General features: G+C 40.9%; 1 protein-coding gene across 1 annotated transcript; it reads left to right on the forward strand.

The window, feature by feature from the left end:
• The first annotated feature begins 25 nt into the window (after positions 1–25).
• Positions 26–17,672, forward strand: Urm1 (Ubiquitin-related modifier 1). The gene is made up of 5 exons (XM_055063534.2): positions 26–263; positions 351–421; positions 751–832; positions 15,384–15,432; positions 17,278–17,672. Exons 1-5 carry the CDS (start codon positions 229–231, stop codon positions 17,344–17,346), a joined length of 306 nt encoding a protein of 101 aa, XP_054919509.1. The 5' UTR covers positions 26–228; the 3' UTR covers positions 17,347–17,672.
• The last annotated feature ends 1,665 nt before the right edge of the window (positions 17,673–19,337 follow it).

Genomic DNA, 19,337 nt, shown 5'->3' on the forward strand with positions numbered 1-19,337 from the left:
TGGCAGCACCAGCGCATTCACGTGGTTATTTTGTTGTGTCCGAGGCGTTGGTTGTCTCATTCATAGAGTTTGTGTTGTGCGCTGCTAGTTCTGCCCAATGGTTGTGCTTGCCGGAGCGTGTGTGTAAATGACGGCTTGTTGGTGCAGAGACGCCGCGCTTTTGAATTTGCGAGTTTGCAGACATACATATATATTTATATTCTAGTGTCGACGGCTTTAACAAGAGCCATGACTGACGAGATTCATTTGCGAGTAGAGTTCGGGTACAGATATATCATAATGAATACCTGTTGATGTTTGCATTCGTCACTGTTACGTTAACCCGTTCTGACGTCGATTTCTTGTTACAGAGGCGGGGCGGAGCTACTTTTTGGGAATCAGAAAAAGCACGATGTTGCCTTACGCGGTGGACATGAGAAATGTAAGCTTCAAATGTCCGTTCATTGCATGGTACTCTACAAGTAGCTGAGCACTACCAGGCGTGCGCAGTAATGGGTGTTCCTGAATCTTAAATGTGATTTGATAGCTTACGACTAATTACGCATAGCTGATGGTGAATACTGACAATGGTCATACCACTCGTGGTCATTGTGGCAAGATTCAAAGCAAATGTTATAAGGAGCGTGATTTACATTATTGGAAGTAGCCATCAACTAAGCGTTGTCACTTCGTCTTCACTAGTTAATATGTCGCATGTTAAGTAACCATACAGTTATCACACTGGCACTTTTTTTCTTATTTTTCGCTCAGGCACCTTGTCTGATTTAATCACGTGGTTGAAGGCAAACCTCCTGAAAGGAAAAGAAGAGCTGTTTGTTCAGGGAAACACTGTGTGAGTGCAGCCTTGTTCACCGCATTTGCAAAGTTATCGGCATTTGATCTCCTAAAAGGGGAACTGTACACACATCATCATCAACCTGGCTACGCGCACTGCAGGGCAAAGGCCTCTCCCATACTTTTCCAACTACCTCAGGCATGTGCTAATTGTGGCCATGTTGTCCCTGCAAACTTCATAATCTCATCCGTCCACCTAACTTTCTGCCGCCCCCTGCTACGCTTCCATTCTCTTGGAATCCAGTTCTTAAACCTTAATGACCACCGGTTATCTTCCCTCCACATTACATGCCCTGCCCATGCCCATTTCTTTTTCTTGATTCCAACTAAGATGTCAATAACTCACATTTGTTCCCTCACCCAATCTGCTCTCTTCTTATCCCTTAATGTTACACCCATCATTTTTCTTTCCATAGCTCGTTGCGTCGTCCTCAATTTAAGTGGAACCCTTTTCGTAAGCCTCCAGGTTTCTGCCCTGTAGGCGAGTACTGGTAAGACACAGCTGTTACACACACATACACAGGTATAAATGCGTGAATGAATCAAATTGCATAGTACCTACCAAAACAAAATGAAGCAATTGAAATAGTAGTGACAGAACTTGGGACTGTGCCGCGACCCCATTACCGCCGGGATCGGCCATTCGGCAAGACAGACAATAAGAAAATGATATAATTTGAGGAAAATAATCTTTATAGCAGATTCCACAGTTGTGCAAACCTTGTTTCACATGCTGCGACTTAGCATGCGAATTCGCACCTGTGTAAATGTGTCATCGGGCTCCTTTATGCTTGCGATTTTTAGATCTTGGGAGGCACTAAACTTTTGAGAATTTGCACATCTGGCATGAATGGGGACCCAATAATAAATCCCTAAGACATGTCACTATGGCTTGCCTGCTTATTTTCTGTTTTGATAGAGTAAAAGCCTGTTTCATGTGCAATGATATTGCACTGCGTTTTCACGCCTGTTATGTGCGCACAAGTTAACTTGGCAAATGCTGTTTCACAAGCAACAATTGTAGCCACTGCAATTTTTGTATTTGCAAGCACCTATAAAAAAAGAATGAATTATTCTAAGCATCGGTCTGCTTTGGTGAAAATAATGTCAAACAGACTAGAATCTGTTTTTGTGAAACATTTTTGATATTTGAACTTGTTACTCACCAAAACAAGAAATAGGCTAGCAAACTGCTGTGATGTGTTTGACAATTCATGCTGTTATTGGTTCGCCGTCCATGCGATGTGTGCAGTTTGCAGAGAACTTCAGTACTCTGAACGTTGCAAAATCACACGCTCTAAGTGGTCAGCGGCTCATTTGCTGCACCTGCAAAATTGCAAGCCAAATCGCACCATGTGAGACAAGCTTAATCTGTTCAAACACAAAAATTTTTTTTTCACAAGAACAGTTTCTAGTTTGTTCTACTTTGTTTTCCCGAATGAGCTTACACCAAGAACAATTCAGTCATCCACTAGGTGCTTACAAATGCAAAAATCGCAGCTGCTATGATCAGCGTATGTGAAACAGGCAAGAAGCATACAGTGCATTTCATGCAGTTGTGAGATAAACCTCAGAAGAGTTCCCCATTTAACACTTGGCATGAAGCTATTTCAGTGTTTAGGTAATGTAACAATTCTATTGCATTTATTTTCCTTTCACGCTTCATTAGTGGTCTGAGCACTCCAAAATTGTATGCTTTCTTGGTGTGATAACAAGTAAGCACTAGCCCTGGCTGAGTCTGCACCAGCTCATTCACCACTTTTCACGAGTGCTCAGGCAAAAGCTATGTTTCCTACATATGAGAGACTGACAAGCAAAAAGCTGCATTGTTTCTAGATGTAGGGTTGCGCAACATTTGGACAGAACACACAGAAGAGAAACACAACGAAGCGCTCCATTGTATGTGTTTCTCTTCTGTGTGTTCCGTCACAATTTTGCACAATCCTGCATCTGGTATGCTATACCAACACGTCCAGTCTTCAACCTTAGCAAGCTTTGTATTGTTTCACTGTATTCGAGGCTGACCTCAAAATGTTTCTCAACCGCAAGATTTGGTGGTACCTCAAAACAAAATTTGCTTCACATACTTTTGCGGAGATAGCCACAAAGGCTTTGAGTTCTACAGGAGATGGGTATCCTTCCAACTCGGGCGTTGATCACATTGAGCAACCAGAGAAGAATCAAAAGAATCTCTGGAACACAGCTGAAGCTAAATCTCATCCATGGCAGTGTAGAAAAGAAAGTCCAGCTGGATGGGGAAGCTCGCAAGCTTTCTGTGGGTACCACCTACACAGTAGAAGAATTTTGAAGTCTTGCATTTCTTCTGTAAAGACTGGTATGCATTCTGGCCAAATTTCATGCAGATTGATTGTCTATAAGTAATAAGCATGTTTCAAAACTTTTTCATTTTTCTTCTTTTTCAACGCTGTTTTTAGTGCTTGTGCAAAAAAAAAATTAATGTGACTGAATCTCGACCAAATTGTGCAAGCACAAGGACTTGTAAACTGCTTATTGTAATTGCTTTATTGTAATTTCCAGCAAATTTGATCATATGCATTTTAGAAAACAAAGTATCGGTGCTCTTGGTAACTGTATGTGAGATTTAAAAAATTGTCTGCGAGAAGAAAATAACTTGTCAGCTTATTTGCAACTATTTATTTATAGGCAGCAATATAGAATATTTTAAGACACTCTTTTAGGCCTCGTATCACCTGGCACAACAGACCCTACTTTTCCCACTTTTGGGAGGCGTAGAAGGTTAACCAAATAATATATTGGAAGACTAAAATCTTGCTCGAAAATAGAATAAACTCTATGTTGTGCCTAAATTTCAGCTTTGTTATTGACGAAAATGTATCTCTGAGCCAATCTCTCTAGGTGCAGGTAGATTCTGTGTCTGGTTTTCTAAGTTAAGCTGTAAAACTTTTTTTGATAAAGCTAGCACATATGCAAACCATAAGAGTTGCCTACACAAATTACTGAGTGAAAACCAGAGTGAGCTCTGGTGCTAGTGTCTAGGTGTGTTCATGGGCAGCACATGGATTTGCCTAAACTTTGTCCTTTTGGCTTCATACAGCTTCGTGAGTTTGCAAATTGATAATTTTCAGAAAAATATTGCTTTAAAAATGACACATTTTGCAATGATTATGCATGTGTGCAGAGGCTAATTGTCTTGCTGTGTTTAGAAGACTGATTGCTTGAAAATTTAGAAAGAAAATGAAGCTTAAGATATAGCACTACAGGAATGTCTTAAGCCACAAGCACAATTAAAATCCATGTGCTAAACATTGTTCCCAGGTTAGCAACGATTGTAGCACTAGGTTTTCCTCTAGTAATTTTTGTAGGGAACGCTACGCTGCAAATTACTCTTATTTAGCTGTGGTACTTGGCCAGGAAGACGAGGTATGACTCACTAAGGCATAGGTAATTGGCTGAAGCATTTCACCTTTTATTGTGGTCTTTACAGATTATGAACATATTATGTGAAATTGAAGTTACATAATTGTTATTCTTGGTAGATATTGCTCTTAAAATTTTAACCATTATGTGCTTTGAAATATGTGGCATCTAAATTTGCTGTTGACTCGCTTCATTTTGCAAACTCTTGCAGCACATGCCTCACTGGAGTTGGGACATGGGCAAGCAGCTAGCAAAGTATGCCATATCTCAATTCACCAGTGCTAGCAATAGTCTATCAGCCTGCAAGTTCTGTTATAAAGATTAAGCATGTTAGTCTGTTGTGATTGTGGCTGGGCCTTGAATCGAGGTTTGCTATGTTCGGAGTATAAAACCTATTTTCCATGGCCATTAGATATGCCACAGCACTCTCTCAATTCAATATCCCATTCCTTGATGCATTGTGCTTGCTCTTGTGTATTTGCAGTGTCATATTTAAATGATCAGGAATCCTGCCTTTTCCTACTTAAGTTGCTTTAATACGAGCTTACCATGATATATCATGAGAGCATAATAAATTTTCTAATGCATCACATGTAAGATCAAAATGAAAAAGGAGATGCAACATACAAGCCACGTGCCCTGAGCTAATTGTGTTTCATTACAAACGGCTGATGATGCAGCACTTGCATGTGCGTCATAGATATTGTGTGTTGCCTTTGATCTCTCTCCTCCCGCTCATTCGTGCTTCCAAATCTTCAGCACTAACCTTAATAAATAGAGTACAAGTATAGTGCAGCCCTTCACCTTTCTTTCATGGTACACAAAGGAAAAGGAAATATTTTATTGAGCATGTCGAACCGAAAAAGATACTGGTTCGGGTTCGAGTTTAACGCACTTTGATTTCATTCCAGTTCGGAAGAATTAAGAATTATAACAGTACGCAACACTTAACCACTTCACAAACCAGTTTGGTACAGTCCATTTTATCCTTTCCCATGGTGGTATGCTGCATAGTACTATTGACTTGTTCACATGGCGCATGCTCAAGTTTCATCAAGAGGAGGCAGAAATTACCAATGAATTAGACAGATATGGGGGGAATTGTCATGTGCATATTAAAGACAGGGGTGAATAAAGAGAAAATCAGACATCCACTCGTTCGTAGCAATTGCTACAAAGGAAACCCATACGGGTTCCTCGAATGAAAAGCCTCATAGTTGAAGAAAAATTCGTCCTGGTCCAGGACTCAAACCCGGGACCACCGCCTTTCCGGGGCAGCCGCTCTACCATCTGAGCTAACCAGGCGGCTAGCAGATGGCAGGGCGAAGTCGAATTTGTCGACAACACGAAGCAAAGGCAAGAGTTTTGACGTAGTAGTTCTGCGGAAACCCGCAAGGTGGAGAGAAGTAATGAATAAAGGGAAAATCAGACATCCACCCGTTCGTAGCAATTGCTACAAAGGAAACCCATACGAACGGGTGGATGTCTGATTTTCCCTTTATTCATTACTTCAAAGGAAACCCATACGAACGGGTGGATGTCTGATTTTCCCTTTATTCATTACTTCTCTCCACCTTGCGGGTTTCCGCAGAACTACTACGCTAAAGACAAGGGTAATTAGTGAGAATCGTTGCATCAGCATAAGGTCTGCATAGCTTCCACACTCATTAATTTGACTTTAGCAGAGTCAGTTAACCTTTGTTTTGCTTCAGGTTTTTACTACGCAACTAATGGTGAGCAAACTGTGGTATGTGATCTATGGTGTTGAAGGCAGCACGAATTTGCGTTGTATTCCATAAATTACAGTTTCAAACTTCTAATAACTAGTAAAGAAAGAATCCAGCATTTCACATTTTGTTCAGTTTGCTGTTTTAGAAGCAGATGAGGACATAGATGTTTCTGAACTATGAACAAGGACAGTTTGTGCTGAACCATATGTGCATTGTGCCGCACGAATAATTGCTACAACTCGAAGAGCATTATACTCTGCTTGGCTACGCACCACACATGCATTGAAGCATGGCACTTAACAAAAGCAGATTCTGCGTGCCGTTTATAGCCACAGTTACCACTCACTGATAAGGTGGCAGCATTCATTAGCAACCACAGTGTTATGGTTACAATAAGTAATGCAGCTTAACTCATTATTATCCCTCCTTGAGGGCATTGTCTTTTCCGCTCTCCGTGCATAGGTAGTTTTAGTAACAAGTTGACCTAACGGAGGAATTGAGAGCTTCACCAGAAATGTTGATTCCGCAGAGCCCCTGAAACAATTTTTCAGTTGCGGACTGAAACTGGCATAGCCGACTTCAGAAGGGCAAGCATCTCTGCCGAGGTGGCTTTAGTTACCAGCACATTCCCGTCATATGTCCCCATTCTCGCACACAGTGCAACTCACAAGTTCTCCCAACTCACAACTATCTGCAAGTGGGGTGTGCCAATTGAAGTTAATTGTCCCGGTTCTATTGTGAGCTGTGTGGTGTGCGACTTTTACAATGATGTCACCTGTATAACAAATGATTTTGGAGGCCCCAAGCACTTAGTTATAAAGGCATTCAACTGTATATACAAAAAAAACTGGCAGAAGTAGGGGACGAGGGGTAGCGCTCGGCAAGTTACAGTAGATTTTGCAAAAATTTAAAGTGCAGAAATGTCGCTACGAAGTTGAAGGCTTTGCAAAATAAAAAAAGTCACTGTTGCACTTCTTGCCAAAATTCATGAAGATGGCTGTGTTCAAAAATCAATTTCTTCTTTCTTTTTAAATTATAGAAAACACAGTATGTCTAGACCTATAGCCAGTGGCTAGCAAGGGATCAAGTACATGAAAGTTGTTTTAGTGCAAGTAAGAAAATATGTTTTACAAGGCAAATCAGCACAATAAAGAAATTCTATTAGATATAATAGATAATATAATAGATTTAACAAGTGTCCTAGTAGTGCATGAAAGAGAAAAAACAAACACCTGTAAGCAAAATTGACTACACCGAAGATGTGTGAGGGTATCTTCACTCGTTAATGTTGCCGATAAGCACTGATACACCTTCTTTGTGACTTTGCGAGTATACATATTTTATTAGAAAAGTCAGTCTGTTGAGATGTTATTCACAAAATATCTCCTTGTGACAGATGGAAAACGAGAGGCCTCTTTCATATGTTAGTGGTTTAGGAAACAGTGTGCACCCTGTCTCCTCATCAGTGTAGGAATTTCTGCAGGAACAAGAAGCACTGACAGTGGATACTCCACAAAAGGCCGTTTGATGCTTTGAAAAAAATTGTACATAATGTTCTAAATATACAACAGCCACTTCACATGTCAAATAAGATAAAACAAAAAAGGAATAGTTTATTCTCCACCCTTTAGTACTCATGTGCGCAAAATTTGTGCTGATGAAATAGCATAAATCATCATGCAGCAGTTAAATTTACCATGCAGTTGGAGGGAGCTGCAATAACTCAGCAGACCTCTGTGATTCCTATGCCAACATAGGGACACAAAAGCAGGGACATGAACATGAAGAAACCAGACTGAACGAGTGGTATGAAGAGTGAATGAATGGGTGATCATGTTTGTGTCCTTGTCCTTATCTCCTTATGCTAGTGCAAAAATCACCGAACTGCACTAACAAGCCCAATTTCAAGCATTGGCTAACAGACCTCACTGAATTATAAGATGTAGTTTTTGAAACTCTGATCAATGGAGTACTGAGGTCAGTGTGTAAGTCAGGCTGGCAGTTGATAGAACAAAAGAACTGCTGTACCATTCAAAAAACTTGCCTTGTGGCCTTAATTGCTTGTGTAGAAACTTCTTCCAGAATGTTGCAGGTAAAAAGAGGGGTTCCATTTGCTCTCACTCCCTACACCCATTCTTGTTTGCAAACAAGGTACTGGACTCCATGGTCTACTGCCTATTATATACACTGTCAACCTCTAGGGAAAAAAACAAATGAGAAAGTAAAAGCAGAGGTTATGTTTATCAATATTTAACAACTCTGTTAGAAATTCCGCTTCGGTAGCTTAGTGGCTATGGTATTGCACTGCAAAGCTCAAGGTTATGGGTCCTATCCATGCCGCGGAGACTACATTTTGATAGGGGTGAATTGCAGAAACGCTCTGTATTACATTTAGGAGCACGTTAACCCCTTAACTGCCATACAAATTTAAAAAGGAAAGATTTTTAAAGTGCACAATTTTTTTAGATCTGAATATTTTGCACCAATTCTGTCTCATATATATATATATATATTATAATACCGAGACCGATCAAGTTGTCCAGCGCTGTTTATTCCAAAAAAGGCAACGCCCGCAGCTCACGCGCGAAGAAGTCGAAGAAGAGGGAAGATGATGATGGCTATGTACAAATGAAAACGACGAAGTACGTTAATAGTGCTTACATATATATTACATACACACACACCGTAAACGACTCTTGCGCTTTTGCTGGTTTTGTTGTAAAAAGTAGGAAAAGTTATTGTGTAATATTTATTTGTCAAAATTACAAGAAACTGCACATATACCTGACTTGTACACATTCTGGAAAAAATAACCAATTACAATTACTTCATTCAAAAATGTGATTGATTAGAGCTACCAATTACTGTTCCACAAAAGTAATTGAAGTACACAGTAGTAGTCAATTAATTTTACATTACTTTCCTCCAAACTTTTATTAACATTGCATAGGCATAGTAAACAGAACAAGTTTGCCTGGCACTTTTCAGTGTGTCCTGTGCAGCCCTTCATACATTGCTTGCCTGCACTAACACTTGCTTTTAAAAAATTCTGTGGATCATTGTCCTTTTTTCTTGTGAAGACATCAGCTGCAACTCTGAAAAATTTGGAGGACACTTAAGCTTCACCTTTAAAAGTGGAACGCAATAACATTCAAAGATCCCCCTGACTGCTTTTCATGCTTCCCGGCAACTGCAGCATGTGTAACTGAAATGTTTACCTGGAAACGCTGGTGGTGAACGCTTTGCACAAAGGCAAGCTTTCTGGTAGAAACGCGGCCTTTTATGTGGGCCAATCTCCCGTTATTGTTTCGCACTTTTAATATTTCAGCCTGAAAAGATCTAACGTAAAAGGTATGCGCTGCCGGCGTTTTTTTTTTCATCGCATTTGTAGGCTGTCATTCTCAAAATGCCGAAGAATAACTTTGTAAAGAATGAAAGACAATTTGTGAGCAACTTTCGTGATAGAAGAGTGGTTGGGTATGCGGGGTTCAGAATGATTTTTTGCAAAAGGACAATCGACACTGGGTGCCGACGCTGGATTTTCTTCGACACAGGGCCCTTGACGCTGTCGCGTTAATACTTCGACGAAGAGGAGAAAAAAGAGGGAGGTTAGCCACTTTGCTTGATGTGCACACAGGGTGGTAGGGCGGTGTTGCGATGTATACGGATTTCGCACACAGGATAGTGGTTGCTCAGCATTTGGGTCCTCTATGAACAGCAGCACTTCAGTGTTGCTCAGACTTCAAGAAGACGGTCCCGGTTGGACCAATGAAAAGCTGAAAAGTTTGTCCATATGTGATTTCCTTGCTATAACCTCCTAAATCGCCTTCACCATTGAAAACAAGAGGAAGGCGGGAAATGGAAATTCAAGACGATGAGCAAAGTGAGAACAAGGTGAGAGCAGGAGCCAACGTTTTGACAAGTGGACTTGTCTTCTTCAAGGCGACATATGCCTTCCTCGCCACATCATATCTAGGTGGGGTTCTTCTAAAGGGGAGAGGGCGTAAGGCGGGTGGGTGCGGAAACGAGTGAAGGTGTGTTAGCGACGAGGGTGTCGAATTGAGAATAAAGGAGTGCTGTGCACAAAACCAGTGTCACGGCCATCTGTCAATCACGTGTCAACAGCCATTTGTCAGCCGGCGTGCACAGCACCCCTCTATTACTTGTTTTGCTGGTGGTCGTCGGCTATCCTGTCTCTAATAGAAGGAGCGACAGAAACCGGTGCTCGTGAAAAAAAAATAAATAAAAGAAACTATTGAAGTGAAATAAATAAATGGAAGAAAACGAAATGGGAAAAAAGGAAAAAAAAACACTAATGTAACCAAACTAAGTGTGGTTGCCTATAGCTTGAAATTTAGCATAGTGAATGGATTCTAAAGCTCCCTTTGAAACGTTTATGCCTATTGGTTGCAATGTCTTGAACTTGTGGATAAGGTATGATTCTCTGTATTCTCTCTCTCGTTCAGAACAGAAATTTGACTGCAATATGTAGAGTTTAAGTTCATCAAAGTGATGACCTGGTTGGTTGAAAATGCTCGGCGACGGCTTTGTCAAGCTTTTTAGCTGTATCCACATTATGTCCGTTTAATCTGACGTTCATATTGATTGTCCTGTTTCACTGATATGTTATTTCTTACAGAAGGAACATTCACGCATATAAATCCCATCTGAACCTGTTTTCACTTCATGTGTATAACTATTTGCGGTGCTTTTAATTTTAATGTCACTTTGAAGGTGCCTGCAGGTTTTGCACCTAGGGCGACAACATGCTTTTATTATGGGGGAATGATGTTGGCTGACTTTTGCATGCACTAACATGTCTTTAATGTTCCTGTTGTGGCGATAGGTAACCTTCGGTACATCCGGGAACACTTCTCTCAGACGCTCGTTACTTGATAATACTTTGTGGTATTTTCGTAGGATGTTGTTTGTTTGGGAGTGCGTTAGAATGTTTTGTTATAAAGGCTGGCAGTCTGTCAGATTCTGGTGTAGGTTGTTTCTTTGATAATTCAGACTGTCTCTCCAATCTCGATGCGACATCATGAGCTCTGTCGAGAGCAACTTGTGGATTGTTTCTTTCTGCTAGCGTTGTTTTAAGGTAATTTAGGTGGTGGATATAATTGTGGTCTTCACTGCAGATTCTTCTTGTTCGTTTCACTTGTCCAACTAAAATTTCTTGCGTGCGACAGCATCAACACCAACCAAATCCTTTCTGACCACGCTATTCTAGTCACGTTGGATGTTTCTGCCCTTTACAGTAACATACGCATGAGTGAAGGAATTGAAGCAGTTTTGAAATCCCTCGCAATAAATCCGCAAGCACGCGCTCCTAAAGTTTACCTGCCGCTCCTTAGGTTAGTTATCACGCTCAACTATCTCGAATTCGATTCTGTTCACTACCTGCAAACTTTCGGCACTAGCATGGGAACAGCATTTGCTCCCACATATGCGAACATTTTCATGGGACAGCTTGAAGCAGACCTGTTGAAATCCTATCTTTTAAAACCCCCACACTTATCTTCATTACATTGACGACATATATATAATATGGGAACACGGCACAAGCGCGTTAACCGGCTTAATTAGCCATTTCAGTCCCTTTCACCCGAGTATTAAATTTACTGCTCACCACACTCCTAGTCAGATCAACTTCCTCGACACGACGGTCTACATAGAAAATGGAAAACTGAGAACAACACTTCACCGGAAGCCTACCAATAGCCAGCAATATTTAGACTATAATCGTCATCACCCGCGACACTGCAAGCAAGAAATTTTTGTCGGACAAGCAAAACGAATAAGAAGAATCTGCAGCAAAGACCACGGTTATATCCACCACCTAAATGACCTTAAAACAATGCTAGCAGAAAGAAACTATCTACTAGTTGCTCTCGATAGAGCTTATGATGTCACGTCAAGATTGGGGAGACGGTCTGAATTGGCGAAGAAACAGCCTATACCAGAATCTGACAGACTGCCAGCCTTTATAACAAAACATTCTAATGCACTCCAAAACATAAACAACATCCTACGAAAATACCACAAAATATTATCAAGTAACAAGCGTCTGAGAAAAGTGTTCCTGGATGTACCAAAGGTTACCTATCACCACAACAGGAACTTTATAAAGACATGTTAGTGCACGCAAAAGTCAGCCAACATCATTCTCCTGTAATAAAAGCATGTTGTCGCCCCAGGTGCAAAACCTGCAGGCACGTTGAAAGTGACATTAAAATTAAAACTGCATATAGTTATACGCACGACGTCAAAACTAGCTTTACCTGCACAAGTTTGGATGGGATTTATATGCTTGAATGTTCCTTCTGTAAGAAACAATATATCGGTGAAATGGGAGAATCAATGAATGTCAGATTAAACGGACATCGCGCGGACACAGCTAAAAAGCTTGACAAAGTTGTCGCCAAGCATTTCAACCAACCAGGTCATAACTTTGATGAACTTAAACTCTACATCTTACAGTCAACTTTCTGTTCTGAGCGAGAAAGAACATACAGAGAATGATACCTTATCCACAAGTTCAAGACATTGCAACCAATAGCATAAACGTTTCAAAGGGAGCTTTAGAATCCATTCACTATGCTAAATTTCAAGCTATAGGCAACAACACTTAGTTTGGTTGCTTAGTGTTTTTTCTTTCTTCCTTCTTTTCCTTTTATTTATTTATTCCATATCAGAATTTTTTAAATTCATTTTTCTCACGAGCACTGTTTTCTTCCGCTCCTTCTATTATCTCTTTCAGAGACACGATAGCCCACGACCACCAGCGAAGCAGGTAATAGAGGGGTGCTGTGCATGCTGTTGACACGCCGCCTAACACACGGCCGTGTCACCGGCCTTGCGCACAGCACTCCTTTATTCTCAATTTGACACCCTCGCTACTAACACACCTCCACCTATTTTTGCACCCACCCACCTTACACCCTCTCCCCCTTAAAAGAACTCCATCTATAAATACTGTGGTGAGGAAAGGATATGTTGCCTTGAAGAAGACAAGTCCACTTGTCGAAACGTTGACTCCTTCACCATTGGGAAATACCAGCACCTGGTCAATTCATCTGCCACCATCTGGTGGAGCGTTAAGATGAAAGAAATACTCAGCCCCCGGGGTTGCCTGTCTGAACATGCACATTTCCGAGCCTCCTACCTGGCACAACCTCAGGCGTTCTACTTCAGGTTTTACCAAATTCAGGTTCTCTAAGCTGTGTCATTTGTTACACCTTGTCTCAACATTAAAGTAACTGATTACATGTAATTAGTTAATGAAAAAAAGTAATTGAATTACAGCAAACATTACCGAGTAAACAAAGTAATCATTGTGTTACAAAAACACTGTAGTTGGCTACAAATAATTAATTACATGTAATTCGTCACATACAAGTCTGACATATACACTTGTGCAAGAATTGTCTAAAGTTCACGACGAGTTAGGTCATCGTCGCCACCAGAGGACGCTCATTGTGATTACGTGTGTCTTTATTTGTTTTTTTTTTAAAGCCCAGGTAGGACATTAGGCAGTGTAATAGCAAGAGCTTGGTGGTGCAACCCACCGCACCGTTCCAAAGGGGACGCTCATAACATCCATCCATCCAGTTACCTCGCCATTGGCAGTTAAGGGGTGCCCCTTATTGAAAATTTTTTTATGTTTATGTTTAAACCTGCATAATTTTTTTAGACCTGCATGTTTTGCGGCAAATTTGTTTCTAAAAAAGGATGCCTACTGCATTTTTACTGGTCTTGCTGAGAAAAATTAACAAAATTCATTGTGTATTACTTATTTGTCAAAATTAGAAGAAATTGCACATATACACGTGCAAAAATAGCAAAAAGTTAACGATGAGTTAACTCGTCATTGGCACCAGAGCACAGTCGTTGTGATGATGGGTTACCTCATCGTCGGCAGTTAAGAGGTTAAGGAACCTCACATGGTCAAAATTAATCCGGAGTCCCCCACTCTGAAATGCCTCATAATCAGATTGTCGTTGTTGCACGAAAAATCCCAAACATTAATTTCCACAATTTCCATTAACTGAATTCCATAAACCTTAAACCAAGTTTCCATAATTGCATAAGCACGAGATACATTACTGTGAACAGAGAGCTGCACTTCCTGCATTATCAGAGAATCAGTGTGAGATACAATCATTCTAGTAGCACAGCGCATCGAAAAGAGAGCACTACACATCTTGTAAATGCAGTAGTTTTTCTTTAATGTGCCTTACTGTGACCACAAATAATCCCTCTGCTGTCTGAAAATTCAAATGCCTACTTTGGGTGATGGTGCGATTTCAGTGAAAGACTTTCACATTATTCAGCATGAGGCTTCAAATGCTACCACTATATCACACTGTCATCTGCTCGCTTGAAGTTGAACTTGAGTACACCGAAATAACATCATTCAAGCTTGTTCGAATATATAATGATATTATAGAAAGCAAACACGTCATCTTTCTGATTTTATACCAACCTTGTACTCGTAGCATAAAGTGTCGTGTTTTGAAACCCATATAAGAAGGTAGAAAATTGTGCAGAAACCATTGACTATGATTGTCAGTGTAAGCGAATAGCCCGACTGGACGAGCAAATGTTTTCCTTGCTGAACACTCGACTATGCATCTAAACCTCCAGACAAATCAAAGCTTATACACAGTAAAAAAATTAAATTGTGGGGGTTTACGTGCCGAAACCACTTTCTGATTATGAGGCACGTCATAGTGGGGGACTCCGGAAATTTCCGCCACTTGAGGTTCTTTAACGTGCACCTAAATCTAAGTACATGGGTGTTTTCGCATTTCGCCCTCATCGAAATGCGGCCGCCGTGGCCGGGATTCGATCCCGCGACCTCGTGCTCAGCACTTATACACAGTAGCACGTGCATATGAAAGAGCTATAAAGTTGACTTTTGGTGACTAATGTGCCCTGCAATTCAGTTGCATGAGAGCACACACCCTTTGGTTGGCACCATACTGCAAGTGCGGCCACCAACTGCAAAGACATGAAATAGGCAAATAAAGCTATTCACTTTACCCCCCCCCCCTCACCATGTCTCTTGAAATATGTCCTTATAGCCTGCTTAGATTAAGATTAAGACAGCAATTCATTTTTGCCCACATGACTTGAGGCAGTGGCCTGGTCTATGCTGGCCATTGTAAACTTGGCCTGTGGCTTATATGCATCAGGGTTAAATGGAAGGGGCAGTATGCAGCACTGGTGGGTCAAGAGAAGGGAGGCTTCACCTCACCCCCCTGGATCCACCAGTGCCCATAACATGAATATGTTATCTCAGAAAAGGATGTAGTGCTAGATACTCACCATGCATCAGCCTTAGTTTTATATTTGACTTGATAGTGTCATTTCAAATAGTTCCTAACCTTGTTGCTATGTTTTTGTAACATTTTGCAGGCGGCCAGGAATTCTCGTCTTGGTGAATGACACAGACTGGGAACTCCTGGCAAGTGATTGTTTCATGCTGTGTCCTTGACTCTAGTGTTTTTACATTACTCTCTCTTGAGGTACTGTAAAAATTGCAGCTGTGATCACTCAGTATGTTAGATATGGGGCACTAAAAGCAAACATTGAATCAGTCTAGACTGCAAAGTCACACTTTTAGAAACCTCACAACATTTGTTTTATGCCAAGAGATGACTTCTAGTTGCTGGGAAAATCATCGCATAAGTAGCTGCTGAAGTTTTTTGCAATTCGTCTGTGACTATCAGGGCCATTTACGTGATATCCTGTGCAGTACTCGCGCTCTGACACCTATGCTCTGCTGTATGCTATGAACTGCTTTGAGTCAAAGGGCCTCGAGGAAAAGGTGCCTTATTCTTTCATACAGTTCCAACAGAGTGCTGTGAAGAGATAGCTTCAATTAATTCTTCTGTAGAAAATAATCCAATCATGCATCATCATTAGCCTATTTCTGTCCAATGCAGGATCAAGGACTGTCCAAACGGTATTTAGTTACTCCTGTCCTGCACCAGCCAACTCCATCTTACTGCTGCAAATATCCTAATATGATTGTCTATTCATATTAGGATACCAGTACTCACGTCTTACCAGTACGTCTTCCAGTACTCATGTACGGGGCAGAAACCTGGAGGCTTACAAAAAGGGTTCTACTTAAATTGAGGACGACGCAATGAGCTATGGAAAGAAGAATGATAGGTGTAACGTTAAGGGAAGATTGGGTGAGGGAACAAACGCGAGTTAATGATATCTTAGTTGAAATCAAGAAAAAGAAATGGGCATGGGCAGGACACGTAATGAGGAGGAAAGTTAACCGATGGTCAGTAAGAGTTACGGAATGGATTCCAAGGGAAGGAAAGCGTAGCAGAGGGCGGCAGAAAGTTAGGTGGGCGGATGAGATTAAGAAGTTTGCAGGGACAACATGGGCACAATTAGTACATGACCGGGGTAGTTGAAGTATGGGAGAGGCCTTTGCCTTGCAGTGGGCATAACCAGGCTGATGATGATGATGATGATTGTCTATTTTATTATGCCCTCAACTGCATTCCCCTTTCCCTGGCACCCATTCTGGCACCCACTCCACAAATGGGAACTCCACACCTGAATGTCAAAGTTATTTATGGTACAGGAACGAAATAAACTTATTTCGTGTTCAGTGTGCTTAGCAAGCAACTAGTCACTTCTGAGAGCTGCCTGGCATAAGTTGTTGCTGTCAAAAAATATATTGAGAACCCACTACATGACGCCTATGGTGCTACTAGCAATCATGGGGATGTCTCGTTGAAATATTTTTTCTAAGGTGTTTTACACATATTAATTGATTTTGCAGCTAGTCCAGAGTGCCTTAAAACAATGGAACCCTTTTTGCATATTATGTTGTTGGTGCAGTTGCAGGCATATCAGCCACAAGGGATATGATAACGTTTATGAACTCAAACATTGTAGAGTTAACATTAATAAAATGGTTGTAAGTGTGATTACAAGTGCATCGGGTATAGCTACATGATTCACTTCTTTTGTTCATCCTTTGTTCCTCTCTTTTTATGAGATGACTGTACTGGGATGAGTATGGCTAAATTCAGATCGCCAACTACTGGGACACAAGCTGAGTACCTGAGCACTGAAATTAATAACATAGTAAAGGAACTGCCAGTGTCCTATATATATATTCTTTAATGATACACATGTTGCAGAATTGTATGTTTCTGTACAATGGGTATGTGTTTTCTTATACTGATGTCATAGAGCGTCTGACTTTATTTTCCTCCTTTGTTAGCTGTTATTTGCCACATTGTTAACTTATTCATTTATTGCTTCTTTTCACTTACAGGGTGGACTTGACTATGAAGTCAAACCAAATGACACTGTGCTTTTTATATCAACACTGCATGGTGGATAAATGTATATGCAGGCCAGCAATATAACAGTGTATGTAGGTGACTACATTCCCTTGCAAAAATGAATAATAATAAAATGAATACCAATAATAATACACAAAAAGCTGAAGCACTTGCTCATAACCATGTCTAGTAAGAACTGCCATGAATTCGAGTTGAATGGGCAGTTCTAAGCATGGAATTATTACAGATTAAGTTATACATATTTTAGCCAAGAACTCACAGTCTTGCATTTCTTGCTGAATCTTGCCATTCTAGCACATTTTTTCTATAAACTGACTGTCACTAGCCAGCTCAATAAAGCAAAGCAAACAGACTTCACAACTCAGTCAAGCTTGTTATCTTGCCCTGGACTTTTTCATTCCTGGCGCAGCACTGCACCAGCTAAACCACAAGTCCTCTGGCATCAGCTGTAGGCTTTGAAAAGGTGCGGCATCTTGAAAATTGTGCAATGAAAGTTGGAAGATGAAACACCTGATCACAAAAAGGGTGTGTGGTGATGCTTGCTTATGGCCAAATGCAGCAGTAGCGAAAAAGGGCAGATGCCGGTGATGATTAAAGAAGGAACAGATTTAATGCATATAGAATAAGTTTTATTTCTATGGGCAGATGGCGGTGAAGATCAAATAAAGAACAGGATTGAATGCATATAAAAGAAATTTGATTCCTGTTGGGTACCCTAACATTTTTAAACTTATTGCAGCAAAGCTGCTGACTTGTTGGCAGGTTGGACATTTGACTCCTTTCATTCTCAAGCTAGCTGTACTACTGGCAGTGGCCCCAGTTCCAGCAGCATTGGTAGCTTAAAAGCCATAAGCCTCTCCTTGCTGCAACACATTACCACAACCTTGCTTACCCCTGAAACGTTAAGCTACATTGCTCATTTCAATGTAAACATGCTTTTAACACTTTTGCAGTACATATCACATAACTTTTTTTTTACTTGCACAAATATGCATTCACATTGAGCCTTCGTAATTCAATATCATTTTTTTTTTTTCAACTGAGCTTACAGCTGAGAGAAGGATTTATTTTTAAAAATATGGCCTCACTCTATTGTGGATCACTCCACATCCCTTCATTTGATGTGAACATCTTGGACTTGCTTTACTTTTTCTTTTTTTATTTATTATAGACTCAGAGAGCTACAGTTGGTATCTTTGCACCAAATGCTCACATTTCCTCTTTGTCGATATGTGGTATATGCCAATTAGCACTTCACAAATGAAAACAATTGAAAGCTTCTTGGCTTCTCCTCGGCTGATAAAACACGATGATGCCTTGCACCAGGTCAAGAGTTTGTTTTTGCAGGTTCAGGCAGCCGCATTCTGACTGAGGCAAAACACACCAAGGTGCGTACACATCAGTTTTGGAGACCTGTAATAAATCATGTTGCTAATGTTAAGGCCTGGAGCCCCTAACTATGCTGTCTGTCATAGCCCGAGTGGCACCTCATAGAAGTCGAGGCTAATCAGATTAGTCAACAACACCACTATTCTCACTGCCAACGTTGCCATAAACTTACGAGCCTCAAAAGAACACATGCTCGAGTGCATGCCAGAATACTGTACAGCACCGTATCCGAAGCGCATAGCAGTTCAACATTCTAGCAGGTCTCGGATCAAATCCGTTCAAGTTGATCTTGCGGCACTGACGCACTTTGTTCAGAGCAGTCATTGCACATACAGTACAATGCCAATGTGGTGGTAGTAGTATCCAAGCGGCGCCCGACGCCGTTCTGTAAACATGTGAGTGCGGCCTCGCAGTACGAGGCAAACTGCGTTTCAAGAGCAACAGTCCGTTAAAATCCCGCACGAATTTTGGATGTTGTAAAACGTCGTCAGTGTACCTTTATGTTCATTGCAGGAGGAAGGCCTCTCCCAGCGATCTCTAATTACCCCTGACCTACGCTAGCTGCCTCCAAGTTATGCCTGGAAATTTCTGATTTTATTACCCACCTAATTTTCTGCCTTTCTTGACAGCGCTTTCTTTC

The sequence above is a fragment of the Dermacentor andersoni genome, chromosome 1 (assembly GCF_023375885.2).
Source record: "Dermacentor andersoni chromosome 1, qqDerAnde1_hic_scaffold, whole genome shotgun sequence".
NCBI classification, from domain to species: Eukaryota; Metazoa; Arthropoda; class Arachnida; order Ixodida; family Ixodidae; genus Dermacentor; species Dermacentor andersoni.

Coding starts and splice junctions, on each gene's coding strand:
- Urm1 (XM_055063534.2), top strand. CDS start 229: ATGACTGACGAGATTCATTTGCGAGTAGAGTTCGG. Junction 264..350: donor CATTTGCGAGTAGAGTTCGG/GTACAGATATAT, acceptor TTCTTGTTACAG/AGGCGGGGCGGAGCTACTTT. Junction 833..15,383: donor TTTGTTCAGGGAAACACTGT/GTGAGTGCAGCC, acceptor AACATTTTGCAG/GCGGCCAGGAATTCTCGTCT.